Below are 17,037 nucleotides of genomic sequence, written 5' to 3'. Positions count from 1 at the left end.
TTTTCCTGAATGCAAGCTCAAAGTGCCTATTTCGAACATTGCAGGATATTCAAAAATCTTACTGAACACCAGCAGACATCTGGCAGAATGAAGTGTTGTGTGCATACAAAATCTGGGAAGATGAAGAGCCCAAAACAATGTTCATAACAAAACTGGCTGAGCTGTGGATGTCAGCAGCTTAATTGAAATTGGATTTAAAACCACTAAAATCGAAATGTTTAAATTAAATGAGTGACCTACTTTTGAGTGTCACATAGTTGCAACTGTTAAATGTCATGGTTTTGAACTTAGAATCAGCATTCTAGCTGCATGTGTAAAAATTGTAAGTTTGATTTAAACTGGGAACTAAAGTGACATTTAGCTGAATTCTGCCCGACAACTACCCCCGACAGGAGAAACCTGCTCAGCCACTCTTCCGAGGCCTAGCTGCATCCTGCTGCCCCTGCCAAAAGGAGATGACACCTCTCTGATTGGGTTAGGGGAGGAGCACCTGGGGACTGCAGGAAGTTGAACAGAGCCCTGTCCTGGACTCAGGCAAATGTTATATTGGGGGGGCAGTAAAGTGGCTTCCTCTGGGGAGAAACTGGGAGGGGCAGTGCCTCTGCTAGCAAGCTGAGCTTGGGGGAAGTGGATAAACCAGTTATTCCACCATGTGATGTGGGAAGCCACACCCCTTTTTGACCAGTGCATAATTTTAAAAAGATAGATAACTCATAGTGTGGACTGGTCAAAATTATATAAGTAATATCATTATTCTTGGGATGTTTCTGTGCATGTTTTAAGAGGTGTTAGGACCCTGTGGTGTATTCTGGGGGTTGCTAGCAGAAAATAGGGTCTTACTCCAAATGTCTGCATGTTAAAAATCTGACACTTCATCAATTAATGTCCATACTCCTTGCGCACATTTGTGTAATTTTTGGTAAATGTCCGATATTGGTAAACCGACCAAAAAGCGCAAAATGTCATTTCTGAATCCCAGCTCGCAGGAACATGGGGCTTGAACAGAGACCTGTCTTAATTCATCTGTAATATGTACATGTAATTTCAACAATTTGTGTATCTGGGAAATATGTATTTGGATCAGAAATAGATTTGTGTGCACATTGACAAGGGGAGTGTCTTTCTGTAAGCCATAAAGATGACACACAACCCAGCTCCCCAATCAAGGGAGAGGGGAGAACTGGGCCAATGACAAGTGAGAGGGGCAGGCTTAGCTAGGCCCAGGCACACACCCATTTTCAAAACACATAAAAAGGAACATTGAAACCCAGGTAGAGACATTCACTTTCTACTTTCTTGCGGGATGCTTTGCCGGGAGACTTCAGACTTCACATCCAGAGATCCAGACTTCAAATCCATCAATCTCCAGAACCTGTAGCAGAAGTTAACTCCAGAATTTGTAGCAGAGAGGCCTGAATCCACAAGCTGAATCCTCTTCAGCAGGCCTCAAAACCAACCAAACTATTCAACAGCCGGGCGAGCTGTTTGAATTCATTGCCAAAAATTTTTGCAAGACCCTGTAGCAGTATCCAGAAAGCAGTGCTGTATCCGGAACCAGAGAGAACCACCAACCAGACCATTGTGAGCAGAACCGGTGCTTGACAGACCCAGAGAGCAGGGCTGACCCAGATAGCCGGGACTTCAGAACCACCCGCCGGAAGTCCCGCCCAACCTGACCAGACCTTGACGGCTTATGTCAAAAATATAGTGTGAGTACTCACTGTGCCAAAACCAATCTCATAGTTTAAAATAATCTAATCCAAACTATTTTAGCCTATTAGAACTGCCTCCTAGAATCGTGTCATTCTGTCATACTGAAAACTGTCTTCTGTCATTCTGAGCTTTAAAATTTCAAATCCGAAAAACTACCTTGACTAAATCGGCCGTATCTCCGGAACCGTTTGTGCTATGAGCGAAATTTTACTCCTTATAGGGCCTCCGTAATTACGCTAGACGCACGCAATTAAATTTGCCCAAATTTGACATTTTGCACAATTTCAGCCACGTGTAAAAATCAGCAGCTCCTTGCTTTCCTTTGCTAAAATTCGTTTTAACCTGCTAGTTACTCATAGAGCATTGCTAAAGTGAGCCTGAACTAATATAGCATCATTTCACTTCATTGCCACCACATTCAAAGCATTTTGGGCCTGTGTTTTAAAATCATACCTGTTTTTCTCTAAGCTTGCTAGGGGGGAACTGCATTTCGTATTGCATTTTGTTGGGATTCTTGAAGACTCTCTGCTCTCCTTCCATTTCTTACATTGCAAAGGGGGGGGGGGAGTGAATTGCCAGAGAAAAAGTGATTATATTATCTTTTGCTAAATCATATCAAGTTATTTCTGTACTGCATTTTATTCATCATTGCATTGACCTTGAAGCCATAAAAGCATTCTCAGCTACTTCATCCTCTCTATATCACTTCTAAGCCATCAAAAATAGTGTACCACTGTAACATCATCCATTGTTGATCACTATCATCCTCACAAGTGTGCTATGAAATATTAATTTACTATAGAAATGTGATATATATATATATATATATTGTTTAATTTTTCAAATAAAATCTTTTAATTTGCGAAACAAACCTACTTCTTGGCTCAGTGGGGTCAGGGGGATTCTAAGAGAGGGGTGTGATATAAGGGTTGTCATACAGAGTACATGAACTGGACATAAAAATACATCAATAAGGGTTTCCATCAGCATCCCAGACTAGGCATTGACTTAGCTGTAGTGTTGAATTGAATCCGCTTACAGCACCTTGCGGTAGTGGTCCGGATGTCCATCTGAAGAGCCTCTCCTGTTTTAAAGGAGTGCACCTTTTATTCACCGTCGCTGCTGCTGGCCTCATCCCTGAGTGGTGCAGACCCCACCAGACGTCGTCGTCGTCCTTGTCTCCACGACCGAAGCTCCAGGAACCGTGGGTCTGCAGGAACTACCATGAACAACTGCCACCAGCTTCTTCATTGAATAAGGTACTTTGTCCTGCTTCCAGGAACTAGGGTGAATCCCTTTTCTCCTCTTCCAAGGCTTGACCTTGTCGTCCTTCCCTCTTATAACTTTTGCTTCCTCTGTTGATAATATCCAAGTACTCCTGGCAACGTTGAATCTTGAACTGTCTGATCCTCGACAACAGGAACCCGGTTCCACTTGACACTGGCTCCGGCCTATTGACTTTTGTATTTCTGTCAGCGAGTGTTCACTGATTCTGTCTGCCTTGACAAAAGTATTGCCTATGATTTTTGCGCCCAACTCTCTCTGGTTAACCCAGGTGCTAAGTGTGTTTTGCCCCAGTAACATTTTTTGCCGCAGATACGCGTATCTTTAGTAAGACCGAACTGTCAAAAAGTGATCGCATACGTATTCACGGTAACGTCTTTTGTTTCAAAACACCGGTCCGGCAAAACATAAGGTACTTACCTTGAATTGTTCTGTGCCAAGAGAATTGGTTGTTTGTAGTGTATTTTATGTGTGGTTTTGAACTTATAGAAGTTTTGTGTTTTATAACAGATGGTTTAAAAATAAATGTACATAGTTTTTTTTAACCTGAAACTTTGAGTCAGTGTTTGCTTGAGTCACAGTAATTGTGGTCCCTTTTTGTAATCTCTGCTACTGCTCATAAACTGGCTGCTCCGCTACTGCTACCACTTTAACATAGTAGTACATGCTTGTACCAAATGTGAACTTGTATTACAAATTGTAGTCTTAATTGTGTGTAGTGGTCCCTAAGGGCACTGCACATGATTCTGCCTAACACTCTGCACTCGCGACCCCTGGTCCTCCCTCAACAGAAACAAGCACAGAACAATGTGCCCCAAACAGAATCCAGACCCTCAGTAGTGGTCTGGGGAGGAATCCGAGTCAGGAGGTAAGTTAACATACATGTTCCTGCTCCCCCCTGCTTTTCATGGGGCTACATGGGCATAAAGTCCTGTCCCTAAAACACTTGCCTGATTTTTGCTAGTGGAGGCCTTGTCAAGGATCCCTTCCAAGGTCTATCCTAGCATCCCGGACTGTCTGAATTTACATATCTGGACTTTACCTAACTTTTTTACTCTTTTAATCATAACCACCGCCATCCTCAATCACGTAATAAACCTACCTGTGAAATGAAACTTCGGAACTTGTAACATTTGGGAACAAGGCCCCAAACCATCTTAGGGTTTGATTTTCTAAGAGCTAGGGAAGCTGTTCTATGGATATTATAAAATATCTTTTCTACTTCTAATGCATCCAAGTACTTACCTGTGTTGGACTGGATATTGAATCACATGCATTCCTATATCTCCTTAAGGGGTATAATACGGTTTTACAGTGTTGGTGTGACAATATTTGACTAGATGTTTTTACTTGCTTAACATGTATTTCAAAAGCCTAATAAACGATTACATATTGTTGCACTTACCGGTCTTACTTGAAATATTGATGTTTCACTGTGTGGACTCATTGCAGCCATAGGCCACTCTCAACCCCCCCCTGACACTAAGGCTTGTTGCTTTGCTACCTACCTTGATCGTGTTTGGCTAAAATCACAGTGTCTCCCTTGTTAGGCAGAAACCTGTGCAGTTCCCTTAGGAACCACTGCAAAAAGTTTAAGACTACAGGAGTAAGCAGTAAACCCAATTGGTAGCCGTCTGCACCACCCAGATTTACCTGGTAGCTGTGGCTGAGCAGTCAGACTTCCCTCAAGAAGAGTTAGGCAGTATATAGAGTATACACAACAGGGCTAAAAATACAGTAGAACAAGCAAACACTGACCAGAGCTTTGGTATAACAGTATATAATTATTTATTTAAAAACATACTTATGAAAATACACTGGCACTAATATAACAAGCAAGTACAAACACAGTCACTATAAGTATATACACCTCCCTAGTTAATTATTCGACAAGTCTAGGTTAAGACACCACTTATTTTGCAAAACGGAGGTGAGCGTGTAACCGTAGATGGCACTCCAATAATTTGTTTAAAAAGGGAGAGAAAAGGCAGAGTAGGAAAATAACACAGTACCCACACTTTTAAGAAACCACAGCCAGTCAAGAAAGGCAGTGTCTACTGTAGAGCAAAAAGTTCATAGGCCAGGCCCACTCTTGGAGAGAGCAAGGCGGAATGTGCCCAAGATCACACAGTGGAAATGCACTCAAAGTCTTTGCAGGAAAGTCAAAAAGAGTTTGGATCAGTTCAGAAAGGCAAAGTTAGCAGGTCTGAGGTCAACCCAGTTAGAGAGTCAAGGATTTACGGGACACCTTGGACAATCTGTTGCAAGGGAGACCAGGCGGGACACAATACCTGAAATGGTGAGAAAGCTCCAGCGGGGCAGTTGTTCCTGGCAGCGGGTGCAAGTCGTGGCTTCGTCCAGGGGAGGGGATGATCTTGACGAGGAGAAAAGCTGGAGGTCGTTGCACTGCCATGGAAGAAACCAGCTGCGGAGTTCTCGATTAAAAGGTACGACCCTTTTATTCGAGGTAGTGGTGAACTGTGGCTATCCGGCCGCCGGGGTGCTTGGCACGGGCGATTCGACCACGAGACGTTCAGGAAGGCGAAAAAGGCGAACTGGTTAGTCCCACCAGCTCAAAGGGAAGAAGACTCTCCTGGAAGAAGATCTCCTCTGTCGTCGGGGAAGTGGTGAGTTTGTACAGCAGGGCTCCACCGGTGGTGTCGTCGTTTGTAGATGGCTCAGCTTGTCCCCTCTTCGGATTCTTTAGGTCCTGTGGCGACTTCTGAAGTTCCAGTCCCCAAAGCCCTGCTTTTATGCAGAAAAACCCAAATTCAACAGCCTAGCTGTCACTCAAACATGCCAAGTGGTGAGCCGGGCAGCTCACCACTGGGCCAATCACACAAGAGTGTGACTTGAGTTGCCAAGGCAACTCAGACCAGGGAGCCTAATCCCCCTCCCACACATCCTGTAGACCCCAGACAGAGGGGCACCATTTAGAGGGCTTCTGTGGAGAAGCCCGCCAAAAAGTGTAACAAAGGGCTCGACTTGGGTTAGAGTTTCAGAGGCGAACACAAAAGCCATTTTAAAAACGAGTCCTGGCAAAAAACCCAAACGGGGAATAAATATTAAATAAATAACCTGGCGGTATCTTTAACATTGCACCAATAAGTGGTGTGTTTAAAAACAATGGGAAAATCCCATAGGAAATATTCTGGTGGAATATTTCGCGTGGTATCCACTGCCACCAGCCAGAAACTCCACAAGGGGGGACTGGACAGTGCCCCCTTAGAAAACAGACCCAGGGGCAATCGAATTACCCCTACCAGTACTTCCACAATATGATGGTTTGTACTGGTTCTGTTCACAATATGAGACTAGTAAAGCCAATGGTGACTTTACATGCCCTGGGAGACAGTAGTCAGTCCCAGGGTATGGAGTCTATTTTTGGGGGTCACTATGACACCCCAGTGTTACTGCACTGAGGGTGCTGTGTAACACACATACCAAAAACACATGAAGCCCTATGGAGTAAAAGACCCCATAGCCCATAAAACATAAAACATATTTACAGTCAAAGGACATACTCAAATCATGCCCAAGAGTGGGAGAAAAAGAGTCTCACTCTTAGCAGGAGAACAAAATAAACCCCAGAAATCCAGCAAAGCTGCTGGGGGACTCACTAGGTTTGGGAAATTAGCCTTAACAGAGTATTCTCCCTAACATCCCTGGTCACCATAATAGGGTGGCCTCACATAATCCTCCCCAGGGCAAATTTTGGAAATTCATCATGACTGTTGGTTATAGAAGAACGCCAGGATCCAAGAGTGTAACTGTTGCATTTAAGTAAACTTTACTTCTGAGCTATATTGGAGTTAATAGGGAAAAACTGACATTTGAGAGAGACGTTTTCATTTCAACAAGAAATCTAGCAAAAGCCATATAGTTGCAACTAGTTCTGCCAAAGAGCCACAGCCACGCCTTCCATGACAGTATGGAGAGGATATTGTGCACTTGATGGTACTGGAAAAAGAAAGGGAACAAGCTGAGAACAGTGAAGTATTGCAATTCATCTATGAGGTATCTTTGTACAACAATTGAAGAGTTAAAGTAAGAACAGCAAACTATTACTGAACACAAATTATTTTATAATGCAATTATAGAATAGTTCAATTCTTTTAATGCGAAAGAAGACGCGCTTTATGGAAACCGGGGAAGTCACGCAAAAAAAAAACTTTTGCCAAAAACTGAGACCATAAAAAATAGAAATGTAACATGAAGAGTATGCAACAGTGCATTTGGACAATTTGCAAATGGTGCAAACAAGCACAATCTTTTGTACACTTTATTAACTAAGCATGTCAGTTGCCTCTGTTTTTCTAACAGTTAGGGAAGCATACAGGGCTGCTTTATGCTGAAAACCAATGTAATGTTTCAGTGCATTACCTCTGATGATGGTGGCCAAAGAAGCGCACATCAACTTGATTTTCTTCCTTTTTCATAATTTTTGCAGGCCAGAAACCAAAACCTTTCATTTTGGCCCACACTAACTCATGGTTTGGCGTCTGTAAGCAGAAGCGTAAAAATTATCATTGTAAAGTGATCATCTTCAAAAATCTAGGTGACATGACAAATTTTCACAATAATTAAGGTAGTATTCATCTGTCGAATTTACATTTTCACAACAATCCTTCTGCAATATGAAGTGTACTCAGACACAACGTGTAACCCACAATCTGATTAAATTTATCAATACACATAATATTGCTGCCAGTTTCATCTGTGGAGAAACCCAAATAATTGACAAATTCATTATGTCTTATTCTACTAATTTCAACATTTAATTGTCAAACACATCCTACACATTTTGAAGCAAATACCTGCAGATACTTTAATATTTCTGAGCATTCTTATAACACTGCTACTCACGGAACAGCTGGTCTCACATTCACAGGAAAAAAGTATGTGCAACTCAAAATCCAATTAAGCCAAACAATATGACAAACGAAAATCAACAGCAAGAAAAGAATTCCAACACACGTGCAATACAATGCCATTGCAATGTTAAAATGCTTCGTCGTATAGGCATAGTGAAGACTTTCGTCAGAGTTTCAACACTTATTGGGGTGCCCTTATTGACCCACCCAAATCTCAATAGCCTTTCTGAAGTTAGAAAGGTTCAAATTAGATATCTACTGACCTGTAATAAAAACCTTTACCAACCAATTCCAAACTGGCATCAATCTAGTTTCAAAGGACTGCCTTTTATAGGGAATATAAGTGGAGGACTGTTACTATAGTTTGCAGAAATTGTGAGTTCTGTGGCTGATTAGTTAAGAATTTCTTGTGTTTGTCACAACCAGATTGTATGACATCCATTATTCACTGTAATCATATTTCAGGTGCTTGTATCTGCTTAGATTCACACGCTGTGCATATAGTCCGACGTCTACTGGAAATCGCGGAGTATTGCATCTCCCTACTGTAAGGCCATGCCTGAGGGCCTAGACAGAGAAACGGTAGTCGGGTCGCCAGAGGCAGCGAGAGGTACAGAGCGGCAAAACAGGAACAGCCGTCTAGGTGATGATTAAATGTGTGTTGGGCTGTACTAGCCAGTAATAACCAGGCAGTAGACTTCAAGTCAAGACCCTTAAAAAGGGCACACAGCACAGTTAGCAGCCAATATAACCCACCAAGCAGGCTATTATCAACCTTGTGACCCGCGCTGATAACTGTTAAAAAGGTGCATGCTAGGAAGTTTTACTAAAGTCCACCTAGGGCAGGACTAGAGAAGACTCACCTTAGGTGTACAAAGCTCCAATTCTTAGGTTTGGCCTGAACTACCCAAAATGTGTGGTAGCTATGGACGAGCAGCCAGGCTAAGTCTAGGAGGGAGAAGGGCTATAGGCAAGGACAAAGAACTCAGGGTACACCTATAGTCAACAGTACACTTCAACACAGTACATTTATAAATATATGGTTATTTACTATAAATACTAAGACAACTAACACAATTCTAGAATCACAGTTAAGTAAACATATCCACATTTATACAGTAAGACCTTTAAGCATTACTCAAAGCAATAGTAGACTTTAGATTAATACAGGTAAGTAGTTAAGAGTAACTAGAGCAACATTAGGTAAAAACAACACAGATACTGGTAAGTCTTTGTTACTTACCTGAAACTGTATTTCTCCAGCATTGGTATCTTTCATAGATCCACATGCTTTTATTTAAATAATGTGATACTTAAATGTTTCCCTATAGGAAAATGCTATACAGCAAGCCCCATAGGGCCTGTGAATCCCTTCAATTGTGCAGTCCCTCCACCTCATTTGGTTCTTTTAGACCCTAACCAATGAAGTGGAGGGCTTAAGCTCCATCCCATTGAGCCATCTTGAGATTTTGATCCATGTAGGCGGACTGTGATGACTGACTGGATACGGAGCAGCCACTCCCCAGGGGAGGAGGACAGGCCAGGCGCATGTGAACCTATGTAAGATACCAATGCTGGAGAATTACAGTTACAGGTAACCAAGACTTCTCCAGCATTGGATCTTTCATAGATTAACATGCTTGAATAGAATACCAAGCAGTCAAAAGACTATGAACGTGTCTGTGAGCAATATATATATGATACATTACTCACTGTAATCGTATTTCTGATGCTTGTATCTGCTTAAATTCAAATGCTATGCATATGCCGACATCTAGTGGTAGCTGCAGAGTATTACATTTTTGGTTGTTCGAAACTCAAAAAGGGACGTCGACAAGGCGTGCCAGTAATATGATCCCTAGGGTGACGTCCACCGTAGTCATGGTCCTTCACGCATTGAGGTCCCAAAGATTGTTTAGTTTCTAACATGAGGTGGCATGAGTACAGATGTAAAAAAGCAGTTAAGAAAAGATAACGCCAGAAAACGTCCATGTACCGTCTACTCCACAGGGGAGGAAGGGTGGGTGCATGTGAATCTAAGCAGATAGAAGCATCAGAAATATGATTACAGTGAGTAATGTAGCACTTCTGTGGCTTGTGGATCTGCTTGGATCACGTACTATGCACAGATTAGCGAGCAGTGTCTGGAGAAGGTGGTGGCTTATGAGAAGGTACAGCAGCAAATAGATGTTTTAGTACTGCTTGTCCCACCTGCAAATCTGCCTTAGAGTGTGGGTCAATGCAGTAGTGGGGAGTAAAAGTATGACTAGTGCTCCATGTAGCTGCTTTGCAAATGGCGTCCAGCGGGACGCTTGCAATGAAGGCCAAAGTAGCTCCTGTACCCCTGGTAGAGTGAGCTTTTGGTGTGCAAGGCAGAGGTTTGTTTGATAGAGAGTAGCTGAGCTGTATGCATTTCACTATCCATCAGGAGATGGCGTTTTTTGAAACGTGATCCCCTTGTCTGCCAGAAGCTATGGAGATAAACAGTTGGTCGGTTTTTCGTAGCAGTCTTGTTTTGTTTACATAGTAAAGAACCGCTCTCCTTACATCTAGTGTATGGAGGTTTTTCTCCGCTGAGCTTGAAGGGTTTTGAAAGTTGACATGGAACTTGGATATGAACTTAGGTGAGAACCTGTGGTGTGTTCTTAGTACCAACTTGTCTTTGTGGGCAACAAAGAATGGGTCTTGCACTGACAAAACATTTAATTCACTGACTCTTCCTATGGAGGAGATGGCCACCAGAAAAGGCATTTTGTATTTTAGGTGTGTAAGGCTGAATTTGTGCATAGGCTCAAAAGGGGGACCTATGAGCTTTGCGAGTACCACATTAAGATCCCATCCTGGCAGCTTGGTTTGAGATAGGGTGGGGGTAAAGCCTTTTTACTCCTTCCATGAATGCCTTAATGACAGGGACTTTCCACCAGGACACCTTGCTTTGAGAAGTGGTGTATGCGGATAGAGCTTCTAGGTGAACCTTGATGGAGTTGAATACTAGACCGGAGTCTAGTAAGTGGATCATGTAATGAAGAATTGTCATGATGCCTACCTCTAAGGAGCCAGGCCGGGCCCAGCAACCCCAGAGGCAGACATCATTTTCCCCAGGGAAGTCTCAGCGGGCCCAAGTCAGGGCCCTTTGGACTCAGTCCTGGCGCCTTAGGCGCCAGGCTCATAGCGGACCCCAGTCCTGGCGCCTTAGGCGCCAGGCTCATAGAAGAGGATATGTGTTTAAGTGCTTGGGTGCACACTTACCTGATGCAGACCTTGCTGCTTCATCCAGGCCCTCTTGAGGCCTGAATGGGACTACTTAACCTGTAGGACTACTTCACCAACCGGGTGTGGTCGGGGAAGGATACATACCTGATTGGTGGAAGGATACATACCAGGAACTTCTTCCAAGGCTATTTAAACCCCACCCGAACAGCCACACATGCTTCGCGTTGTTCTGCACCTAGCAGCTGGACGCTCACCGTGTCAGCTCCTGCATCCTGACTTCAGCCACGCCTGCCAGCACCCTGGAACACCTGCAAGGGGAGAAAGGAAGAGAATAGGAGAAGAAAAGCCCTTACCTGCTAAATCTGCATCCCGGAGTCATTTCTCCAACGGCCCTGAAAAGGAAGACATCATTTTAAAGGCATTTCGTTTCGATCGCTGCAGCGCTGCATTTTACTCACCTTTGCAAGGCGCTTCCATCTTCAGCAACGATCTTCCGGATTCAGCTACGCCACGGCGCCTAGAGGAAAAAAGACAAGAACAAAGGTAAGAGGGAGAAAAGGAATAAGGAAAGCTCAGTTTCCTTTTAAGTCTTACCTGTTGGATTATTCCCACTGCATTTCGGGTCCTGCCGCTTCCTGGCATCTCCGGACCCCGGCCCCTATGGGGAAAAAAGACAAAGACATTGAATGAGCGAATGCAAAGACATTACCTGAGCGCTCATCCAGAACTGTTTCACTTCGGGTCGGCGCCATATCTCCGGCACTCCGAACCTCGGCCCCTAAGGGGAAAAAGACATAAGCATTAGCGCTTGCTGCAATTAGACAACGAACATTATTATTAAGCTTGAACTTTTGAACAGAACTTTTACAGCGCCTTACCTGAACAGTCAAGCTTACCTGAACTCCCATCAATCCTCAATCCAGTGAAGTAACTGGGTTTCAACGCGCCCCTGCATCAGAAGCAGGATGGAGAGCTCATCCTTCCAAACCCTAAGGTGAGGCTTCACGGGGAATCGTGGAGGAGGTATCGTGGAGGGTTGGAAGGGAGTGGGAGGCTTGAGCATTGTTCCACAGTTGGTAATACTCCCTTTTCACGCACAGGAGGGTATCCAACGAGCCAGGATAGCCAGAATAGAGGGGCCCTTCCTGTCCATCTTCAGAGTTCTGCGCCTTGGACGCCGCGCCTCCGTGGGAACCAGGTGAACATTACAGAACGCAAAGCCTTACCACAATTTCCCACCTGGGCGCTATGGAGACTTCCGAGACAGATCAGCTGGCCCATCTTTTAGGGGAATTACGGGCAGAAGTGCACTCAGCCCGCCAGGAGACTAATGCTCTCAGAAGGGAACTAATCCTATCCAAGGAAAGAACTGATGATCTGGCCAAAAGGTTATTGCAGGGCCAGGCAGAGCACACTCCTTTACCTGTTTCCGGAGATATTTCTACAACAATGAGTTTGAATAACCCGGTACAAATCAATCTACCTGGACACATGCCTTTGGCCCCGCCGGAACGTTTTGCGGGGGATCCCAAGAAATATGCCGTTTTTATGAACCAATGCCGTTTACACTTTTTATGCAGGCTCGGGGCCTTCCCCAACGACCAGACCAAAGTAGCCTTTGTACTATCTTACCTCAGTGGCTGTGCTGCCGATTGGTCTATTCCATTGGTAAATCAGGATGATCCCATTCTCCGGGATTTCCAGGGCTTCCAGGCCAGCATGGAAAGATTGTTCGCTCGACACTCGCAGGGACAGGCCCTTGACAACGAACTGCTATCCTTACGACAAGGTAATCAGGATCTTTTGTCCTATATCGCCACCTTTAATAGACTACTTGTGGAAACCGGATGGCCTGAAAATAAAAGGATCACATTGTTTCATCGAGGCCTGCACGGAGAGCTTAAAGATGTTATAGCTCAGATAGTAGATCCACCCCAGGCCTGCGCAGACTACATAGACTTAGTGGTTCAACTTGATCACAGACTTCAAAATAGAAAAGCAGATCGGCTCAAGTATGAAACCAGAGTACCTATCAAGACCCACCTTAACTCCAAGAGTACTGACGTTTCCGAACCTATGCAAATTGGCAGTGTTAAAGGACCATTAACGCAGAAGGAACGAGAGAGAAGGCGACAAATGCAACTTTGTCTGTATTGCGGAACTTCCGATCACTTTCTTCAAAGTTGTCCAGTTAAACCACCCAAGAAGGTGGTTGGAGCCACTGATAACGAGTTATTGACACCTGGTTCGGGAAACGACCTAGCCCGACAAGCGTAGGGGTCTGCTTGCCGAGCTTGAAAACAAACTCTTTGACCTCGCATTTTGTCATGCCAATGGTGCTTGTGAACCCAAAACAGCCTCAGCAGTTGCATGCTATAAAAGCATACATAGACAGTGGAGCTATTGGAAATTACATAGACCGTGAATTGGCTTCCAGGATTAAGCTTCCTCTCCGCCCGAAAGTAACCCAAGATGTAATTACTACAGTTGATGGAACCGAAATAGCCTCAGGGCCTGTAACGCATTCCACAGTTGAAATCACTCTGGTGGGTCAGGACGGACATCGGGAAGCAATCATGTTTGATGTGATCAAGGCCCCACAATTTCAAGTACTTCTTGGAATCCCTTGGTTAGAAACACATAATCCGAGAATAGAATGGCGAGCAAAGAAGATAACTTTTCCTGATTGTGAACCAACCTGTTACCCAAGGAATCCAGCTATGGGTCTAGCCTCTGTAACTTCCACCCCTGTACAGCTACCATCTGAATACCAAGAATTCCAAGACGTTTTTCAGAAAGAGCAGGCTAACACCTTACCTCCCCATCGATCTTACGATTGCCAAATCGACTTGGTACCCAATGCACAACTACCTTGTAGTAGGATTTATGCTCTTACTGAACCTGAGAACCTGCATTTGCGCCAGTATTTGGATCAATACCTGGCCAATGGTTTCATTCGCCCATCAAAGTCACCAGTCTCTTCCGCTTTGTTCTTCGTACCTAAAAAGGAAGGAGACCTTAGGGCCTGTATTGACTACCGCGCCCTAATTCAGAAAACGATTAAGAATCGTTACCCTTTGCCCCTGATACCTGAGCTTATCGACCAAGTAAAAGATGCTCGTGTGTACACCAAGCTAGATCTCCGAGGAGCTTACCACCTGGTACGTATAAAAGAGGGCGACGAGTGGAAGACTGCATTCCGCACCAAATTTGGGCTCTTCGAATATCAAGTAATGCCCTTCGGTTTGTGCAACGCACCTGCCGCCTTTCAGTACTTCATGAATGATGTTCCTCGGGAACTTATCGATGTTTGTGTCATCGTTTATATTGACGACATCCTGGTGTATTCCTCCTCAGAATCTGATCACAGAAACCATGTTAGGGCAGTTCTTGAGAAATTGCGCCAGCACAAATTATTTGCTAAGCTCGAAAAATGCATTTTTCATACCACAGAAGTGGAGTTTCCCGGATTCATCCTGACACCTCAAGGAATCCGAATGGACTCGCGGAAAGTGGACGCCATTCTCAAATGGCCATCTCCTAGCTCTGTGAAGGGAGTGCAAAGCATGCTTGGCTTTGCCAATTTCTATCGAAGGTTCATCCCGGAATTTTCTCGAACTGTTCAACCCATCACAGCTCTCCTAAAGAAAAACAAACGGTTTGAATGGACTCTTGAGGCTGAACAAGCCTTTCAGGACCTGAAAACCAAATTCACCTCTGCACCTGTATTGAAGCACCCGCGCCCAGATCTCCCTTACATTGTGGAAACCGATGCATCCAGTTCGGCCATGGGAGCTGTCCTGTCGCAAAGAGACCCAGAAACTAACCAACTACACCCTGTAGCCTTTTGGTCCAGAAAATTCTCTCCACCTGAACTCAATTACGCAATTACCAACAAAGAACTACTGGCTATTAAATCAGCTTTCAAGGCTTGGCGTCACTATCTTCTCGGTGCAAGACACACCATCACCGTAATTACGGACCACAAAAATTTGCAGTATTTAAAGACGGCCAAAGCTCAATCTTCGCGACAACTCCGATGGGCTTTATTCTTTGCGGAATTTGATTTTGTAATTATCTATAGCCCTGGCTGCAAGAATGGTAAGGCAGATGCCTTATCCCGGATAGGCATGGAAGAACCCAATTCGAGTTTAGAACCTGTGCCAATCATACCGGAACAAAGAATTCTGGGCTTGACTTCATTGCAAACCATTGAGGACATCCAAGCTCAAGTAAAACAGCTTTTTCACTCTTCTGCCTTACTGGAATGGAGTCAAAAGAGTCCTCACTACACCGTTAAGGATGATTTACCCTACTTCCAAGAGCGGTTATTTCTGCCAAGTAAAGAATTGCAGGAACTTGTCATTACCCGTCATCATGAATCATTAATGGAAGGACACCCCGGTATCGCGAAAACAGAAGAAAAAATCAAACGCCACTTCTGGTGGCCTTCTTGGAGAAAAGACAAAGTCATTTGTGTTGTCTTGCGGAATCTGTGCCCAAAATAAGAGTCAAAAGAAAAGGCCAGCCGGCCTACTTCAACCTTTGGACATTCCACCAGCACCTTGGCACACCTTGTCAATGGACTTTATAACTGACCTGCCTCCTTGTGGTGGTTACAACACGATTCTCGTAATAGTGGATCTATTCTCCAAAATGGCCCATTTTATCCCTTTAAAAGGATTGCCGTCAGCTTCCACCTTGGCCAAGGAATTTATGGAAAATATAGTGCGGTTACATGGTTTCCCTTCCATATTAGTCTCAGACCGTGGAAGTCAATTTATCTCCCACTTTTGGAAGAAATGTTGCCAACTAGCACAAATAGACGTGCGGTATATCCACCAGCCACCACCCCCAGACCGACGGACAAACCGAGAGAACCAATCAGACTCTCGAGCAATATCTGCGGTGCATGTTACACCAATCCGAGTTGAATTGGAAGGACATCCTTTGGATTGCAGAATATGCATACAACAATTCAGTGCATTCTGGAACCGGACAGACTCCTTTTTATACCCTGTATGGTCACCATCCTCGGACCTCTGACCTAGATCCACCTCTGACCCTGGAGATGCCTGCAGTAAATCACCTACATTCCACAATAACCCAAGCCTTCAAAGAAGCTACAACCCACTTACAGCAAGCCAAGAAAAAGTATAAAGAAAACGCTGATTTGCACCGAAGTAAAACTCCTCCTTACCAAGTAGGAGATCAGGTATGGCTAGCAACTAAACATCTACCCCTCAAGGGTCAGCGAACTTTTAATCCCAGATTCATTGGGCCTTACCCCATCAAAACTATTATCAACCCAGTGGCCTTTAAACTCGATTTACCATCCAACATGCGGATTCATCCCGTTTTTCACGCATCTCTTCTAAAACACCTAGTACAACCTGGAACCAGACTGTCTGAGCCCCCAGGCCCTGTCCAAATTGATGGAGAATTAGAATTCGAAGTGAAAGACATTTTAGATTCCAAGATAGTTAAGTCGAAACTCTTCTATCTTGTTGATTGGAAAGGATATGGACCTCAGGAAAGATCTTGGGAACCCAGTAACTATGTTCACGCACCACGATTAATTCAAAGATTCCATCGAAGATTCCCGCACAAACCAAAACCCCCGGAGGAAAAGACCTTGGGAGGGGCCTTGAGGGGCGGTACTGTCATGATGCCTACCTCTAAGGAGCCAGGCCGGGCCCAGCAACCCCAGAGGCAGACATAATTTTCCCCAGGGAAGTCTCAGCGGGCCCAAGTCAGGGCCCTTTGGACTCAGTCCTGGCGCCTTAGGCGCCAGGCTCATAGCGGACCCCAGTCCTGGCGCCTTAGGCGCCAGGCTCATAGAAGAGGATATGTGTTTAAGTGCTTGGGTGCACACTTACCTGATGCAGACCTTGCTGCTTCATCCAGGCCCTCTTGAGGCCTCAATGGGACTACTTAACCTGTAGGACTACTT

The 17,037-nt window shown here is 44.5% G+C and overlaps 1 protein-coding gene across 2 annotated transcripts in view; it reads right to left on the bottom strand.

Moving 5' to 3' along the window:
- ZMYND11 (zinc finger MYND-type containing 11) overlaps nt 1-17,037 on the bottom strand; it is a 1,608,641-nt gene that overhangs the window by 415,274 nt on the left and 1,176,330 nt on the right. For both annotated transcript variants that reach the window (XM_069647993.1, XM_069647994.1), the window contains one exon: nt 7,381-7,499. In XM_069647993.1, the coding sequence (XP_069504094.1) occupies nt 7,381-7,499 (119 nt within the window). The remainder of the gene's footprint in view (nt 1-7,380; nt 7,500-17,037) is intronic.

The sequence above is a fragment of the Ambystoma mexicanum genome, chromosome 2q (assembly GCF_040938575.1).
Source record: "Ambystoma mexicanum isolate Mex_15411 chromosome 2q, UKY_AmexF1_1, whole genome shotgun sequence".
NCBI classification, from domain to species: domain Eukaryota; kingdom Metazoa; phylum Chordata; class Amphibia; order Caudata; family Ambystomatidae; genus Ambystoma; species Ambystoma mexicanum.
The sequence above is the reverse complement of the archived record's forward strand: the minus strand, read 5'-3'. Positions and strand labels throughout refer to the sequence as shown.